An 18060-nucleotide genomic window follows, 5' to 3' on the forward strand; every position below is an offset into this window, starting at 1 on the left:
TATCCTATACGACTATACTACCCTAGAAGGCAATGCCCTCAGCTGCCTATTGTGGCATAGCCGCACGATCCACAAACCATCACCATCTGGATCTTTGTACCTCCCTTTCCGTCAATATGTATAGAGGTTGGACCTATATACCTCCCTTTCCATCAATATGTATAGAGGCTGGACCTATGTACCTCCCTTTCCGTCAATATGTATAGAGACTTTATGGATTCTCAGCAAAAAACCTCCTCACAGATCCGAAATACCTAACCAAAATCCTATCACAATCTAGCTATAGTCTTGTCGTAGAATGCCCCCTCCCTTAACCTTGTTGGAGAAGAAGAGAAGGAAAAAGAATAATAACCTAATTTTTTTCAAAATTATTATTGTCATCACGAGCTGAATGGATTTTTTTCTAAAAAAATAATGGATAGAAATCTAACCTCTATATCCACATGTGGATATAGACAACAAGAAATTATAAAAACGACTGAGGAAAAACAAGATAGAAAGGTTGATGACTATGCACATCATTTGTATTTACTGCTTACAATACTCACCACATAGCCTAACAGACCTAACGGTAGTGTCAAATTGGGAATAAAAGGTTGAAGTTGATGTCAAATAAGGCATAGTTCATCTTTCAGGGTCAAATAGGGAATTAACTCATCTTCTGATGTCAAATAGGGAATTATCTCATTAAAAAACTAAGGTTCCAACTTCTTTACGTTCCTATGCAACAACAACCCTTCACATCATTTGTCTACAACCGAGTCAATCTCGACTATAACCCCAAGCAACCTTAAGTGACAGAAATTATAGCAATTATTTTGTATTCTACACCTACCAACCTTAAATGAGAAGGATCACAGGGAGATCATTTTGCGAGATCGATCGAGGCCGTGTTCATCCTCTCCCTCTTCCATTCATCTCCTTTTTCTTCCCCTGCCTCTGCCATGACCATGGTCCATGGTCGATTTGCCGCCCGCACGAGCATATGTATGTTGAACTAACCAGCTTTGTTACATTATCAGGAAAAAGATGGGAAATAAGGGGGATCCAATTGCAAGAATCGGAGCATTAACCAACCCTATCCGTATCCATGAACAACTAACTATGCATCGGTTGCAGGCCGCAGCAAGGCATCGGGTGACGGTGGCGCGGGCTGTAGACTCTGGACGGACGGACGACGACGCGCTTTGGCGTGAGGGGCCGCGTGCGGTGGACAAGGACGATGAGGACATGGGGCAGAGCAGGGCGTGAGGGCGACGGCGCGACGCTGCAAATGCCCAAAGACCGGATGCGCCCTGGATGGCGGAAGCAAGGGGAGCCATCTCCAAACGTCCAAAAGACCTGGGGCACTTTGCTGGCGAGCGACGGAGCAGAGAGCAGAGAGCAGAGAGCAGAGCAGGATCGCCATTCGCTGCCGCTGGTGCGCGTGAGGATCGGAAGGGGGTGTCGTCAGTTGCATAATAGCACCCACAGTCAGGGGATCGCGGGAGCGGGCGTCGATACGATACCCGGCGCCTGTTGGGGGCAGGAAGCCGAGTTGGATCCCTATCCGGCATGACGTGCCGATGCCGTGTGCCCCAGTTAAACTCTCACCAGCAGGCGCCCGTTCGATCCGGATCCTGCGAGGCGTAACCGCCGCGACACCCAAACCCCAAGTCGAGTCGGAAACGCCACCGACCTCTCGACGCCTTTAAATAGCACCCCCCACGTCTTATACGACGCCGCCACACGACACGACCAGCGCCACTACTGCTGCCCAGAGACCAGACCAAGACCCAGACCCAGACTGCCACCGAAGAAAACCCGCATCTCTTTCGCAAGGCCCGCCGCCGCCGGGGGCAATGGAGGGACCATCAGCATCCGGCCGCGGCCTCAAGAGGTTGCGCGGCACCGTGACCCTCTCGCTCAAGACGCCGGGGGAACAACCCGCCGCGGCCTCCTCGCCGGTGGGCGAGGAGGAGGAGCAGCAGCCGGCCGCGGCGTGCGGGGCGACGATGATGCGCGGGCCCGTGCAGACCGGCAAGAAGGCGGCGTCCGAGGGGTGCCGGGCCATCGCCGACATGGCGGCCCGGCTCGGGGTCGCGCCCGGGGTGCGGGACCGCGCCCTGGAGATGTTCCGCCGGATGGAGGAGGTCAAGGGCCGTGCGCACCACTACTACACCAAGGGCGCCGGCAGGAGCGGCGACGCGCTCTACGCCGCGTGCCTCTACCTGGCGTGCCGCTCCGCGGGGGCGCCGCGGACGTTCAAGGAGCTCGCGGCGGCGACGCGTGACGGCGCGGCGGCGAGGAAGGACATCGGCAGGCTCATCACGCTCATCAGGACGCGACTCGGGGACGAGGCCGGCGGGGAGGCCATGGACATCGGCGTCGTGCGCGCCGCCGACTACATGGAGCGCTTCGGCTCGATGCTCGGGATGGGGGAGGGCGAGGTGCGCGCCGTGCAGGAGGCGGCGCGGAGGATGCAGGACCACCTCGACGTGCGCCACAACCCGGACTCCACCGCCGCCGCCATCATCTACATGGCCATGGAGCGCCGCTCTCCCGGCGCCGGGACCAGAAAGTCCATCCGGGACGTCTCCGTGGCCACCGGTGTCGCCGACAACACCATCAAGCAGGCGTACAGGGAACTCTACCAGCACGCCCACCTGCTCTTCGACTGATTGGATTGTTGTGTTCCTTGTAAACATTGCCTTGTACGTACCTAGCAGTATGGATCATTCATCCCTTTCGTGATAGCTGATCTGTCAATTTAGTTATGTTCTTTTTAGTAGCCGAACATGGAAATCACCTTTGTTCGTAGGTTCAACCGTTGTCAAATATTCACTGATACAAATCCATGCCCCTAAAGAGTTTGGATCTGCTTTTTTTTTTTCTGTGCGCAAGAAACAACCTTTTGGAGTTTTCTGTTGAATCCATGCTTTTTACGCTGAAATTTATCTTCTGTTCGGATAACCATGTAAAGCAGCTGGCAGCGGCCCTGCTACGGTGTCATCAAGTGAATCAACCAGATAATTGAACCAATTCTCTCAGGTTTTGCGGTCCATCCAAATTCCAAAGAATCAGTACACAACATCAAGCAGATTATCTGATGTTTTCTTCATATATCCAACATTCCTCAATGAAATTAACCAATTTCAATCTAGCAGCAAGCAACAACAGTTCGAAATCCCCATTCATAATCCGGCAAAACCACGATGCTCTCTTCGTGCGGCCATGAACAATGCTCGAGCACTGAGATCCAAAACCCTTCCACTATTCCGTGGCATCATACCAAGCATATAAACCAGGAGAGAAATTTGTTCAATGGAGACTCGAGGGTGGGAGATCCGGAGGTCGTTGCAGCCGAGTTACGCTGGGGCACCGACGAAGAGAAGCGCCACGACTTGGGATCACGCCGTCGAGTTTGATGCACTTGCTGCCGCCGCCACGGCCGATGCGCATGCGCTCGCTACGTCGACTAGACGAGGCAGGAGGGGGATCGGGCGAGACGTGCAGGTGGTGAAGGCCCAAACTGGTATTTAGTTGGGCTTGCACTATCCCAAACAGACTTTCAGGCCCGCTTTCTGGAAAAACTGGTACTTAGTTGTGCTGCAGCAGTTAACAGAAAAGTTTTGGACCCAGCACTGGCGTTTCAAACAAGCAGTTTACGAAATTTTGAACCCAAAACTGGCATTTCAAACAGAATAAAATACTACCACCACCTACCCTTTGCTCAACAGTCAGCAAAGCGTGACCTGATGAGCGATTATGATGTGTAACCATGTTACTTGTACCCTCATTTGTGTAGTCTCTGCAGTTCCCGCTGAGATCGCAAGTCGCATGCAGGGTGTCTGATGTTACTTATGACTTTTCAAGCTCTATTACTTCACATACATCAAACTCAATCAGTCATTTGCAGTAGAATACATGAAGCTTCGTCAAAACAAAGCATAGACACCCGGGACGCTTAAGCGAGCAGCTGCGCACGCGAAAATGTTGTCCCTGGGCATCTTGTCACTTTCCAGATAACTAAATTGCAATGCTGTATCGACCATCAGAACTAATGACCTGGCAAACTCAACCTACAACCAGCCTTGTAAAAATGTCCGAATAGTCAATACATTATACTCCATCCGTTGCAAAATGTAGGTCGTTTTAGCTTTTCTAGATTTATAGGTGTTTGTATGCATCTAGACAGTATATATCTAAGTGCATAGAAAAACTATGCACCTAGAAAAACCAAAACATCCTACAATTTGAATCGGAATATAATATAAATTGGTAGCAATTCAAGAGTATGCCACCCGGCGAATGATGCTTCCAAGCCAACTTTCCAATCTGCAACCTGCCAACTGTCAAGCCAAGTAGCCAACACAGATACCCCCAGGCATTCTGTTAGGAACGAATGACATTCCCAGACAATCATGGGTAAAATCCTCCAAACAAACCTGCCAGCAGACACCAACGTACAATTTTCTGGTACTACATAGCTTCTACAATCAACAAAAGGCACACAGCTAAACAGCTCGTGAGAAAAATGGCCTTAGAATAATACCCAGATCCAAAAGACATATCTAGTTACCAATGGTATGAAACATGCTCATGGAATTGATATTATTGGACAAAGCATGCACAGAACAAAGCAAGGCAAAACAAATTTGCCTACTTACTAGTACATCTCAACCGGTTGACACTGAGATAAGCTGGCCAAACAACTCAAAATCAGCTGATATGCTTTTACTTAACTCACACTGCGAGACGATAAATCTGTACAGCTTTTGGTCACAACCATAGCAACAACCCAACCAAAGTCACTGGCTAGAATGAACGGTAGAATACTGTAAAACATATTATACCTATAAATAAAAGAAACTGACAAAGCACATGGTTTATTGTTTCAGCCACCAAGAGAAACTGCAAGATGGTACACAGTGAACACTACTTAATAACTTAAAAGAATGAATAATCACAATCCACTTTTTCACAGGCATCATTCAAAGGCTCATCAAAGTGTTGACACTAGAAAATCCTTTAATACAGCTCCCCTTTTTCTTAAAAAATAACTAAGTAGCATGCACTCAGTTCAGTTGCTAACTCAAAAAAAATATAATAAGCACTATGGAGAAATGACCTAGGAACATGAGCTACACGATAACTGTTTGCCTACCAGTAAAAGACAACATACCAATGGAACAGGAATGAACAGAACAGGGCTAGACAAACATGCTAAATCAAAGCAGATACCTATGGGATATTCAAACCAGATAATCATTATTTAAAAAAAATGATGCTGCCTAGCTTAAATATGTGAGATGCTAAATCTGTACAGCTTTTCATCTCCAATATAGTAACTTCATATTATAAAGAGAGAGGGTAGCGCAGCCACATGATTCTAAAAAATCCACTAACATGATTAAGAAACAGACAAGGACTGGTTTCTAGATACTCGATAGCTTAAAAAAAACAATAGCCCCATGCAACATTGAGAGGCTGTCCTAAGTATCTCCAAATTACCTGAGCACATAAAAAAATTGCTAACTTCAAGTCTGAGGTAAAGTGACAAACCTTCAGAGTTATTGGATATACTGAACCCTACATTTTTTTTTGAACTAAACAATAAGCACTTAGCTCAGTCTAACTCAACCTTGTGATTTGTATTGTTGATTCATTTCTCTCACCAATTCATTTCAACAAAAGTGTAATTGTGGAAGTATCAGTGTTGTGCTGTGCATCACCAATAAAGGTACAAAATTCACTTGTAAAGAAGAGGCGGACATTAGTTCATGACTATAACTCGGCAAACATATTCATGGATACACATATTTACTGAAAATCCATGGATACTAACACATTTTTAACTACTAGCAACAACCTGGCAGTCAGCATACATGCATTCAACAAACATCAAACATCACTACAACTCTACAAGCATCAAGCAGTAATAGGCATACAAACAATCAAACATATCTGCAATTAAACACGTCTGCAAGCATTCAATGACCAAGGTAATGTCCTTGCTCATAGACCACCTGAAAAGACTGACAACAAATATCCCAAACAAAAATCGCATGATCAACAGCAGCAATTTCTGGGTTAGCCAATCCTTAAGTAGCCACAAGCTCGCAGTTGCTGAGTTAAACACCCACCAGGTAATGCATTAACCTCAGTGATGCATGACAGTTTGTTAAAACTCACTCGATCTGAGCCACCAACATCTCAACCACAGAGATTTCAAACAAAGAACAAAACCATCCAGGAATGCACACCATATAACAGTTGAAACTAGCCAGGTGGTAATAACTGGAAGTCTGGAATTAGGTGCAACTTCAGAAAAACAGACCAGAACTACATTGTCTCTCTCACTTGTGTCCACAACTCTTATTAGCATAGGAAACTGCAGAAAGTAATAGTACTTGCCATATGCGTTCTAATCTATTACCCAGCAAAATAGCAACGATACTACTACGAGTTCAGTAATACTAGTACCCAGACAAAACGGATAATCCACTCTCATATAGGCCATAGCAGCGGATCAAAACTTCCCACGCATCGGACCACCAGATTACCTCTTGCGATGGATCAAGATGGTCGCGATGAAGGCAGTAATACCAGCTCCAGCAGCCACCGCAGCAGCCAACAGCTCGGCAGGCACCAGCCCCGCATCCTTAGGCGTCCCAGCTGAGGGTGCAGCCGAGTCCATCTCCTCCTCGCCCTTGCCCCTCTCAGAGGCGGTGGCGGAAGCCTTCAGGGCCTCGATCTCCTTCTCGAGGGCGACCTTCTCCTGGTGCGCGGTCTGCAGCTGGTCCCCGAGCCCCCCACCCCTGCGCATCTCCTCCTCGTGGCCGGCCTTCTCGGCGTCGAGGAGGCCCTGGAGGCGCTCGACCTCGGCGCGGAGCGTGGCGGCCTCGCTCTCGTTGGTGGCGGCGGCCTGCTCGAAGGCGGCGGCCTCGTCGCGGGCCTGGGACACGAGGGCCTCGAGGCGGCGGGACTCGGAGGACAGGAAGCGGTTCTGGTGGCTCACGGACTCGAGCTTCTCCTCCAGGTCGCGCTTCGCAGCGCTGAGGGCCTCGATCTCGTCCGCAGCGTCGTGGAGCTTGGGCGTGCGGTCCCCGCCGTTGCCCGCGAACTCGAAGTCGGCGGCGGCGGCGGTGGGGGAGGCGAACGTCTCCTCGCCGTTCTCCATCGGAAACCCTCCTCTCTCTCTCTCTCTTCTCTCGCGGCGGCGCGGTGGATGCGGTGCGACGGTGGAAATGGAAATGGAAAAAAGAAATGGAAAAGGCGCTGGAAAAGGGCGAGGCGTCTCCGCGAATATATCGGGGCCAGGAAAGCGATCCCCAATGTTCCGATCGGACGGCGTAGGGGAGTGGTTTCAGATCGGACGGCGTAGGGGAGTGGTTTAGATCGGACGGCGTAGGGGAGTGGTTTCAGATCGGACGGCTGCGATGGGCCCACAGGGTGGAAAGGCGAGAGCCAAAGACGGGGTCGCGTTCTACCCACGCGGAAGCAGAAGAAAAGGCTCGATTCGCTGTTCTCTGCTAACATCTCGCCGCGGAGGCCGTCGCCGCTCAAGTGAGGTCCGGAGTGAAGAGGCTTGCGATCCCTGCTGCGGGGCGCAAGATGGTGAGATTTGGGCTTTGATTCCTATGGTTTTTTTTGTTGCGCGGATCTATTGCTTCTGTCCGTGTTGAATCTTAGGGTTTTAGTTCTTTCTTTGGTGGATGGAAGGATTAAGCATCTGGGCTGCGATTTGTGATCCCTCCTTTTGCTGCGCTGTTTGATTAGCCGCTCATGTTGATGAGTTGATCCCTATTTGCTTGTGCTTAATGCCTCACTGGGATTCGGTCCGTACTGGTTTAGTTATCTGAGAACTGCGCCCAATCTGTTAGCACTTTAGATTCGACAATTGATGTTTTGGATCCTGTGATTGTTCTTGTTCATCGAATGAAAATTACTGGATAACCGGGGAAATTTAGTGGTTTTGCTAGCTTTAGACATGAGCTGGAGTTATGTGTGGTACTGTGGTGCTCCTGCGAGCTTGCTTAGAGTTACGTTGGAGACTCATACTAATATATGCTTCATCATGGCTTGTATTTGTGTATGTACTACATCCAAAGGAACAAGAAAATATGTTCATGATTGGTATTGTTTTGTTAGTGTTGGAGGTTCCTTCCATCTGTTCTGCCGTGCATTGTGTGCCTTAAAGTAGTTTGGGATATCAGCTATTCAGCATGCTATTCCATTTTTCGTCCTTTACCTTAGAAGGATTCTGCTATGGCTATTTTATGATAGCCAGCCTTCCGTATCATTTTAACTCACAATCAGTTGCCCTACTGTACCAGTAAACATGACGGTATACGAACTTTAGGATCTATTGAAATAAACCACTATTAGTTTGTTTGATTTACCATAAACTTTCGTATCTCTGTTTAATTTAGTCTTTTAGAAAGAGAAAATTGCTTTTAATTCATTGGAATCTGAGCTGTTTTGGTGTATTGATTGGCTTAGCTATGGCACCAGTGGGAACCATTTGCTTCTATTCACAGCATTATGCTTTGTTGGGTGACTACTTCTGATGAAACTGTATAATTTTGCTTGCCAGGCTGATCCAGAGTTGGAAGCTATCAGGCAGAGGAGGATGCAGGAGCTAATGGCACAACGTGGTGGGGTAAGATACCAAGCTGCATGACTGAAATTGAAGCTGTCACGTTTAGATCTCCTTTTCTAACACAAGAGCTAGTTCTTGGTGGTCCTCAGTGGACTGAATTTTATCTATTGTCATCTTTTAATTAGGCAAATCAGCAAAATGCAGGCCAACAAAAAGCTCAGGAAGATGCAAAACAGTATGGTCCATTTCTCCACCATCTTCCTCAGAATGTTACTCCCTTCGTTTCAAATTGTAGGTCGTTTTAACTTTTTTAGGTTCATAGATATTATTATGCATCTAGATATAGTGTATGTCTAGGTGCATAATAATATCTATGAACCTAGAAAAGTCAAAACGACCTACAATTTGGAACGGAGGGAGTACAGCTCATTATCTAAAGTTATGTTCTGTGAATCCTGGGGAATACTGAAATGACTTTGCATCTCACTCTCAATCAGGGAAGCTGAGGAACGCCGACAGATGATGCTTGCCCAGATATTATCTTCTGAAGCCAGAGAAAGGCGTAAGTTCAATTGATGACACTTTTGATGTTTTAATTGCTGTTTTAAATCATTTACACTCAAACGGTTACTGGAGGTACTAGTTTTGTCCTGTATGTTTCATCTTTTATTGAGTTTATTATTGTCTCTATAGCTTGGATCCTTATGTGTTTTAATTTTTCAAAGCAACTCTGCAAGTCTACCTGTTGGAGTTGGAAGAAACACTTTGCGAAAATTCCTTTACTCTGTAACTAGTGGAGTCTGTTAATTTCTCTCCTGAATTTTGATTGGTTCTTTGGTAGACGGATGTTTAAAGTGAAGTTAGCTGCAATATGTGGATAGAGTCCCTGTCAGATCTGTGTTACCATGTTTTGGGCTCCAATCATGTTATGGTTTCCAGTCTAAGCAAAGTCAGTAGGTTTTGACATGGGCTGCTACGTTTTAAGCTGGTGCCACCAGCAAATGCTGTTTTTGCTTTATATAAAGGAGGGCCGAGTCTAGAACAGTTAACTGTTTCATCAGTTGTGCGCTGGCCCAATGGGTATATATTCCTGAAAGCACCATGCTGATCGGTACAGTTGCTCTGTCCACGTAGTTGCAGTTGGGAGTCTTGGACATCATCAATTTATGTGATAAATCATTACATGTTTACATCTGCTTCCTCAGTTTTATCTATGGTAACCAATAAAAATGTATATTGTCAATATAACCTAGGTAATGGCATGGAATTGGTATCGATGTCGTTTGTTATTTCAGACAACTTATTTTGCTGATTCATTAGAAAAGATGGGTTCTTAGAGCATGTGTTTAGACATGCTGTTATGTTTTATGTAACTAGCGATATGGTCTGAGATGAAAATGCTGCAAATCTAGTACAACCAACACAAATTCTTATGGGCTGCATTGACTAAATCTTTCATAGAAACATTTAAAATTATTATAGTATTTGTGGTGACATCAGTGTTAAGAATAAAATGAAAATATTAATCATCTTTGTTTAAGTTCCATAACTGTTTGTTGGAGTTTGGTTGTAGCATATCATGACAGATTTTGCTTGATTGAATAATTTATGTTTCTGCATAGGTTTAGAAAAGCTATTTGTTGTTCCATAAGTAGATTCCTGTTACTGTTAGAAATAAATGTGCTGAACAATAAATATGTTCGTCCAGAAATCAGTCATAAATCTGCTAATAAAGTGTAAACATTTGAAGTAGAGGGAAGTTTGCTAATAAAGTGTAAACATTTGAAGTAGGGGGAAGAAACTGCAATACTTATTTTTGTATGAATTTTGACAGTCTCCCGCATAGCTTTGGTCAAACCTGACAAAGCTAGAGGGGTGGAGGATGTTCTGCTGAGAGCTGCTCAAACTGGTGGAATATCTGAAAAGGTAATAGTTAATGGCAGATCCCTTTGTGCCTTTGTGTATCCTTTGTTGGTGCTTCAAGAACTCAAGAGTGGACATATCAAATTGTTGCATTTTTCTGGTTGCAGGTATCTGAAGAAAGGCTCATCTCACTTCTGGAGCAAATTAACACCCACACAAGCAAGCAAACCAAAGTTACGGTATGTAAAGCGTGATGGATTTTATCAACTTTGAACATGTTGTTCTCTCATCTCAGATCAGCCCAACTGACCTGTTAAACAAAGATACTTTGCTTCCAACAGTTGGTGTAGACTTAATTCTATAAAAACTGATTTACTTTTGTAGCAGAAAAATGCTCGCATTTGTGAATATTGTAGCGCAATTGATTGTAACGACTTACTGAAAGAAAAAGGAAACCAGTATGTATAGGTTGTAAAAGCGGAAACATTCTACAGTAACTCTACAAAACTGCATTCATTATCAGAACAAGTTAGTTAAGCATCTTGTTGGCTCTTGTTTGCCTTACAGATTCAGAGGCGTCGAAGTGTCCTTGACGACGACGATTAGATGTGACCCGCTTCCTGCTATTGTATGATGCGCTGGTGATGGATCAATAGCGGCACTGAACTGTTTGCTTAAAAACGATGATCTGGGGCGACCATCATCAGCCATGAAAACTTGGTAGATTATTCCATGGATCTGTGGTTGTATATGATCCAAGTCTTATTGGTGTGCCCATTGAGGACGGTCGATATTGGCTGTGTTTATCCCAGAAACACTTTGTTCTTCTTCCTAAGTTACGGCATTAATGGCCTAATGGGTGTCTGTATCCGCTCCTACCCTGTCGACCCAGCCTCGTATTGTTGTGGTCGAGTTCTTCCTGTGCTATGTGGTGCCGCCGCACAGTATCGTAATTTTGGTTGCGTTGCAGTTGCTCGCGACAAAAACGACATGTCATCCACAGTGTGCTATGCATCCATGGAGATGGGGGTTATGCATGTGCGCTCTGAGCGCTGAGCTTATCACCTTTCTCCTATTCAGAGCTTCAGTTGGTGATCCGGGCATCCGGCTGTGTGGGTCGGGCTAATGACCGGGCGACCGGCCAGTCGGTCGTCAAAGTTCACCGGAAACGTCCCAGCCGCCCATTATGATTTTTCCCTCGCGGATCTAACCGCGCGCCGTCGTACCCCGTACGCACGACGTTGGCCAGGGAATGTCCCTTGCCAGCGTGCCTGCAGCAGCAGCAGCGCGTGCTGCCATGGCCGCGGCGTCGGCGTGTACCGAGCGCTGCCACGGGCTACGCAAGCGTCCCTGCGCTGGCTGACGGCCGCGCCATCCTGCCGCGGCCACATGCAACGGGCAGCAGCATCCGGGCCGGCGGAGCTGGATTCAGTGACTTAGGGTCCGTTTCGATCCCTTGCCCACGCTTGCCCAGTTTTGCTCGGCAAGAACATGCATTTGGTAGCAAATGAAAAAGCTTGCTTTGCTAGGCAAGCTAGCTTGACGGAGCAAGGAAATCCTTGCTGAGCCAGGCGAGCCAATTTCGCTCTCCAGCATGGGCAAGGCAACCAGGAGTGTTCGATTCCACGGATTAAAGTTTAGTTCTGGTCACGTTGAATGTTTAGCTACTAATTAGGAGTATTAAATATAAATTAATTACAAAATCAATTGCACAGATGTAGACTAATTCGCGAGACGAATCTATTAAGCCTAATTAGTTCATGATCTGACAGTGTAATGCTACAGTAAATATGTGCTAATCATGAATTGGACCGCCGAGTTACTGCTGGAAACAGCCGGTGGAGCGTGGAATGTGCTTCGTGCCGCCCTCCGCTGCCGGAGGTGTCAAGCCTATCCCGCAGGGATCCGCATTCCGCAAGGAGGAAGGAGGGCTAGGCTGCCACGCACGGAGATCGCGACCTCTCCCAGCCTATCCGGCACGGCTACAGATCACACCCAGGCCGCGGCATGGCCGGCGGCCAGTGCGCGCCTCAATGGTCCATCCCCGTGCTGGAGCTGGCCATGGCGGTCGTGACCATGGTCGACGCGAAGTTGGCACTGCGGCTGCCTGCCGGCGAAAGCGGCTGCTGGGCAACGGCAAGGCGGCCCGCGCCTGCGAGAAGCGGCCTAACTCCTCGCGTTCGTCTCCTGCTCTCACGCTCTCAGCCGCGAAGGGAACCAAGCAGCAGCAGCCAACCAACAAAATTAAGGTAGTGTTTGGTTTTGGGACCATGTGGGTCGGGTTGGAGCCAACCCATCTCTTGTTTGGATAAGAAGGTTGAAGAGGGATGGGTTAGACCCAGTCTTGTATTTGGTTGAGAAGGTTGAGAGGGTTAGGATGTATGTCCTTTTAACACCATTAGTTGTGGGCCCCACCTGTCAGTTGCGGGGCCCACCTGTCATCCCCTCTTTCTTTCCTCCTTCCCTCTTCTACCTCGCACCCCCTCTCTCCTAGCTCCTCCCGCGCGCCGACTCCTCCCCGCCCCGTCTCCTCCCCACCCCGGCTCCTCCCGGCCTGACGGTGCTCCTCCCCGGCCGGCAGCGCACCTGCACGGCCCGCTCCTCCCCGCCCCGGCAGCTCACCTCCCCGCCCCAGCTCCTCCCGTCCTGGTGGTGCTCCTCCCTAGTCGATGGTGCACCTCCACGGCCCGCTCCTCCCCGCCCCGGCTCCTCCCAGCCTGGCACTGCTCCTCCCCACCCGCCTGACGACCCCGCCTCGCCTGGCCCCTCTCCGCCCCGGCCGTGCTAGCCACCGCCGTCGCACTGGCCCCCGCCGCGCTAGCTGCCACCACTGCGCCCGCACCCACACGGCTCCGCCGTCCTCGCGCGCACGAACAAGATGACAGAGCGGACGCCGTTCAAGTGGGTCGGAGGGATCCCACCGATTTGAAAGGATGAGTTGAACCCGGATATTAGAGGAATATTCACCATATGGGACGAACCCAACCCACCTCTACTCCAACCAAACATGGATCGAAGTGGGTCGGCTCCGACCCAACTCACTTCGACCCCAAAACCAAACGCTTCCTAAGAGCACATAGGAGAAGAGGAGGAGAAATTTCGATATTTAACACTCAATACGCGCGGATTTGAGATCCAATTCGCATACTTTTCAATATCTGACACTCCGTACGCGATTCACCTTTTCCTCAATTTTCATCTTTTCCTTTTCTTTTCTCTTTTCAGCCCTAGTTAATGGACAATAATGCCCCCTAACCTTATCATCTTCTCTCCCGTGCATCTCTGTTGACTATTGTTTCGTCTCTCGATGGTCGCCGCCGGCTCGTACATCCCCGTGGCCGCGGCCAAAAGCAAGCAGCAGCAGCAGCAGGTATCACCCGCCATGAATTCGAAAGAGAGGGATCCTGCCTGCCCAGCAGCTTGCTGGCCGTTTCCCATGCGCCTCGGCAAGCTTGCCCTTGCTCCACCCACGTCCCACCTGAGCTGCAGTTTGGATTCCGACCGCACACTACATGGGCCCTTGCCGCATTCCGACTGCGCCGCCGCTCCTTGAGAGCCTGCTCCGGCGGCATGCGGGCGCAGACAGCAGGCCACCGATGCTGCCTGCGCTGGTGGCGTGCGGGCGCAGGAAGTGGGCGGAGGCGGTCTTGGGGCATGGGCAGGACAGGCGGCCGTGCGGCGGGCGGGCGGACCGGCGGAGGCGGCGTCGGGCATGCAGCGTAGGCTGCAGGTGGAGGCAGCTGCGTCGCGGATGAAGGTCATGGGTGAGCTCCATTGCTCCATCTCCATGGACCATGATTGAGTTTGTGAAAGTTGGAGGAGAGCCAGGGGAAGAAGAACGGGTGGCATTGCAAAGCGTTAGAAAGTAGGGGCATTGTTGTCCATTCACTAGCGCTGAAAAAGGGTAAAGGAAAAGAAATGATGGAAATTGAGGAAAAGGTAAGAGAAACTCTTTGATCGAAACAATTTGCGTGCGGAACGTCGAATATTGAAAAGGATGCGAATGGAATGTCAAATCTAATAAGGTGTACTTATTGAATGTCAAATATCAAAATTTATCGAAGATGAGGCCATGAAACATCGATTTTATTAGTGCTTGGTCTGAAATGTTAATTGGTGGCGATTGATTGGGGCGGCGGCGCTAGTCATGCGAGGACTGCGCAGAGCTGCTGAACGAAGCCGTCCAGCTCCTGGTGCTTGGTGGCACCGACGGCGTCCCTCCCTCTCCTCCGCTACGTCGGGGCAGGTCCCAGTCTTCCTCTCCTCCGGGGCGGCGCAGACGACGGCGCCGGCGCGGACCACCACCTCCTTCAGGGCGGCGCTGCGCGGCAGAGAGGAGTCGGCGCGCCCGTGTCCCCCGATTCCCCGTGCAGCGTGCGCTAAATCCCTTGCCTTCCGTTAGATCGCGTTTGGACGTCGGATACAGGACCGCCAGTTACGCCGTGACTTGCCGAAGGTAAGTCACTGAATCCGGCTCCCGGGCCGGGCCGCGGCGCACCGCCCGCCCCCACACGACTGCCACGGGCGAGGGCACGGGGCGGGGGCCAATCCCCGGCCGCGCCGCGCGGCGCATCGCTCGAAGCGCACGCCGCATGATTCCACGCCCAGGGTCCAGCAGCTCGCCATGCAGCAGTGGCACGGGCGCCACCACGCCGCGTGCCGCCAACGCCCCCCACCCCGCAGGCCACGGGAACCGGCAGGGCGCCTGCGCAAGCAGCCGCGCGCATGCTGATCACAGCTCCCCTCGTCCCGGCGAGTCAGCGCGACCAGAGCGCCGGCCCTGCCGTGCCCGGCCGGCGCGGGACGCGCCGCGGCTGGTGTGTCGTGTTGGTGGGCACGAGTGAATGTGGAGCCGTGCCCGTGCAGATATGCAATGCAGCAAAGGCAGAGGTGCGGATCATACCATAACCTCGATCAATGGCTAGTTTATAATGAATCCTTGTTAATCGGTTTCCAATGCTACACGAAAAAAATTTATGTATACAGCTCCCGGACCGTACGGCTTCATTCCCTGCTCGCTAGCAGCTCCAGTGACCATGGCATCCTCGTCCGTCCACCTCCACGGCTCCACCTCCACCTCCACCTCCACCTCCACCCAGGCGCTCAAGCCGAATGGGAAGTCCAGGACTTGCGGCGCGATGGGGCGGATGCCTTGGATGATCTGTCAGAGATCACCATGGAATTGCAACCTGGAATTCAGGGGACACACACACACAAACCGAGATTAGACAAGAAAGAAACCGGTGACTGCAGCAAACATCGTGTGTTGTGTATCGATGACAACGGCAGTGTTTTTTCAGCATTGTCATAGCTGCCAATCTAACGCTGGGCCTTTATGGTACAATGCGTATGCAAGAATTCTGAACGGCCGTTGCAGTCATGCAACAGTGCACCATGGACACGAAAGGGGCGACACTGGAAACGTCCTAGGCTAAATTTTAGTCCCGTCACATCGAATATTTGGACACTAATGTGGAGTATTAAACCTAGACTAATTACAAAACTAATAACACAACCTTTAAATCGCGAGACGAATCTATTAAGCCTAATTAGTCCATGATTTGATAATGTGATGCTACAGTGACCATTCACTAATGATAGATTAATTAGGCTTATAGATTCATCTCGCGATTTAGCCTAGGGGTTCTGCAATTAGTTTTATAATTAGCTTATGTTTGGTCTTTCTAATTAGTATTCGAACATCCGATATGATATGAGAGGGCTAAAGTCTATCCACAGCGCGCGCACACACTAACGTCAAACGACATAGTAATGGAAACCGGAAACCATGCTATTTTCTCGACTGAAAAATGCAAACGAAACTTGAGGTTTCAAAAGGTGGTCAAACGTAATGTAGTGAAGCGAGCAGCAGCAGTGCAGGTGCAGTACCACTGGACTTGCCTTTGCTGCGATATGATTGCGAATATTGATTGCACGGCAAAGGACCAAGCAGGAAGGCCCATATATAGGACATGCAGATCGTGCAAAGGGAAAAGGCAAAGGCAATTGGTTGCCATCAAGGCCGAAATCGAATGGCCCACGCAAATCTTTGGCGTTCGGTCACTCATGCACACAATTGAATGGATTTAGGGACACTGTACATCAGGGAGAAATCAACGCGAGACCCGCATAGCGCAACAGTAGCGAGCAGTGCTCTACTCCTGCTCTCGTGTAATGTTCATCTCAGAAAAGAAAACTTGGGCAATGTTAGGATGCAGACACTCCGTTAACTAAAAAGAAGAAAAGATGCACAAACAGAGTTTATGGCCTGCAATTGCATAACCTCTGGATTTGAGATGAAATTAAGCGGTGAAACTCACAATCACTAGCATACTAAAACACTACAACTCAACTATTCCCGTTGTCAAACACAAACCACAAAAAGTGCTAGTAACAAAATAGGAGTACTGCACTACGAAACCACGAATCACCAAAAGGTTGCTGTCATGAATGCCTTTGCAGTCTACAGCAAAATCTACCTCCAAAACTGGAGTGATCAAATATGTTTATTCGGTAACTAATCAGAGGAGGTCAAATCGGCTAATGCACCATCGCTACACGAAGATATTTTACTCGCTTAGCATTTTTCTAAACAACAAAGGAGCTAGCTACTCTAGTCATGCACCTCCTAACTTGTGAATGTGTTGACGCAATGCAGGAAAGGTATCTGACTCTAGTGCATGCCACATTATCACAAAAAGATGCAATGGATTCCACTACAAATCTGCAATACTACATGCAACTGCAAACCTTTGCCGTTTTCTAAAGAATCTCACAAGCAACCTCACCTTTTCTCCCATTACGGATTACGCTACGACCAATAAGCGAATAGGAACAGCATAACGGAAGCAGCGCGAGCAAGGGGGAAGTAATGCAACGTTTGTGGACTGACCTGCTGCTCATCCTGCTCTCGCCGAGGCCATGGATGTCCGGGGGCAGCTCGGTGGCCTCGCCTCCAGCGGCCGCCTGCGCCGTTGCCATTGCCGTTTCTCCCTGTCGCGGCAGTAGCACTGGGCTTGCGAGCGAGGAGAAGCGGAGGACGGGAGGAGCGAGCAAGTTGGAAGCAGAGCACGGCAGAAGAAAATGTGTGCGCCTTCAAGAGGAGGAAGCAGAGAAAAGAGACGGACGGGGGGAGAGCGAGGAGGCTGTCCTGCGTTGTAGGGTAGCTTTGTGTACAAGGAGCCAAAGGAACGGAAGGGAGCAATGGCTGTCAGCTATTATTTCTGCATTTTTTCTCTCCGGCCCGCGTAGCGCGGTCGTCTCCTGCTCGTCGCTGCTGCCAGTGCCACAGCACACAGCTAGCAGCTGCAGCTCAGCTCAGCTCTGGTCTCTCTCTCCTTTGTCTGCGACTGCGAGTGTTGGACTACGCTGGATTGGAATTGGATGGACCGGCTGTCAGTCTTATCAAGTGACTGCACTGCTGCTAAGCACACTATTGTCAAGTTAACAAGATGGAAGAACCCCGCCGGGACCCACCCCACTACCCCAGCATGTGGACCACCTGCCAGAGATAAGAGAATTTTCGCTGTCCTGAGATTTCTCAGCTCAGGGTTTTTTTTTTTTGCGTTGTTGATTGATTTGCGGCTCATAAGCATCCCATTCCATCAGTGAAA

The 18060-nt window shown here is 49.4% G+C and overlaps 3 protein-coding genes and 1 long non-coding RNA gene across 4 annotated transcripts; 2 read left to right on the forward strand and 2 right to left on the reverse strand.

Annotated features, from left to right (window-relative positions):
• The first annotated feature begins 1826 nt into the window (after positions 1 to 1826).
• LOC101777982 (transcription initiation factor IIB) lies at positions 1827 to 2832 on the forward strand. The gene has a single exon (XM_004963565.2). It carries the CDS (start codon positions 1842 to 1844, stop codon positions 2658 to 2660), a length of 819 nt encoding a protein of 272 aa, XP_004963622.1. The 5' UTR covers positions 1827 to 1841; the 3' UTR covers positions 2661 to 2832.
• A 3417-nt stretch (positions 2833 to 6249) lies between these two features.
• LOC101752955 lies at positions 6250 to 7256 on the reverse strand. Its single transcript, XM_004961279.2, has one exon. The coding sequence runs from the start codon at positions 7160 to 7162 to the stop codon at positions 6542 to 6544; it is 621 nt and encodes a 206-aa protein (XP_004961336.1). The 5' UTR covers positions 7163 to 7256; the 3' UTR covers positions 6250 to 6541.
• A 192-nt stretch (positions 7257 to 7448) lies between these two features.
• Positions 7449 to 11325, forward strand: LOC101752542 (DNA-binding protein DDB_G0278111). The gene is made up of 7 exons (XM_004961278.2): positions 7449 to 7599; positions 8579 to 8644; positions 8770 to 8819; positions 9082 to 9146; positions 10419 to 10510; positions 10615 to 10686; positions 11015 to 11325. The coding sequence occupies exons 1-7, from the start codon at positions 7597 to 7599 to the stop codon at positions 11051 to 11053; spliced, it is 387 nt and encodes a 128-aa protein (XP_004961335.1). The 5' UTR covers positions 7449 to 7596; the 3' UTR covers positions 11054 to 11325.
• Positions 11326 to 15344: 4019 nt separating this feature from the next.
• On the reverse strand, positions 15345 to 17774 carry LOC111256690. The gene is made up of 2 exons (XR_002676873.1): positions 17340 to 17774; positions 15345 to 15636 (listed from the first exon to the last, which is right to left on the reverse strand). It is a non-coding gene; the product is annotated as an uncharacterized LOC111256690 (long non-coding RNA).
• Positions 17775 to 18060: the final 286 nt, after the last annotated feature.

The sequence above is a fragment of the Setaria italica genome, chromosome III (assembly GCF_000263155.2).
Source record: "Setaria italica strain Yugu1 chromosome III, Setaria_italica_v2.0, whole genome shotgun sequence".
Classification (NCBI taxonomy): Eukaryota; Viridiplantae; Streptophyta; class Magnoliopsida; order Poales; family Poaceae; genus Setaria; species Setaria italica.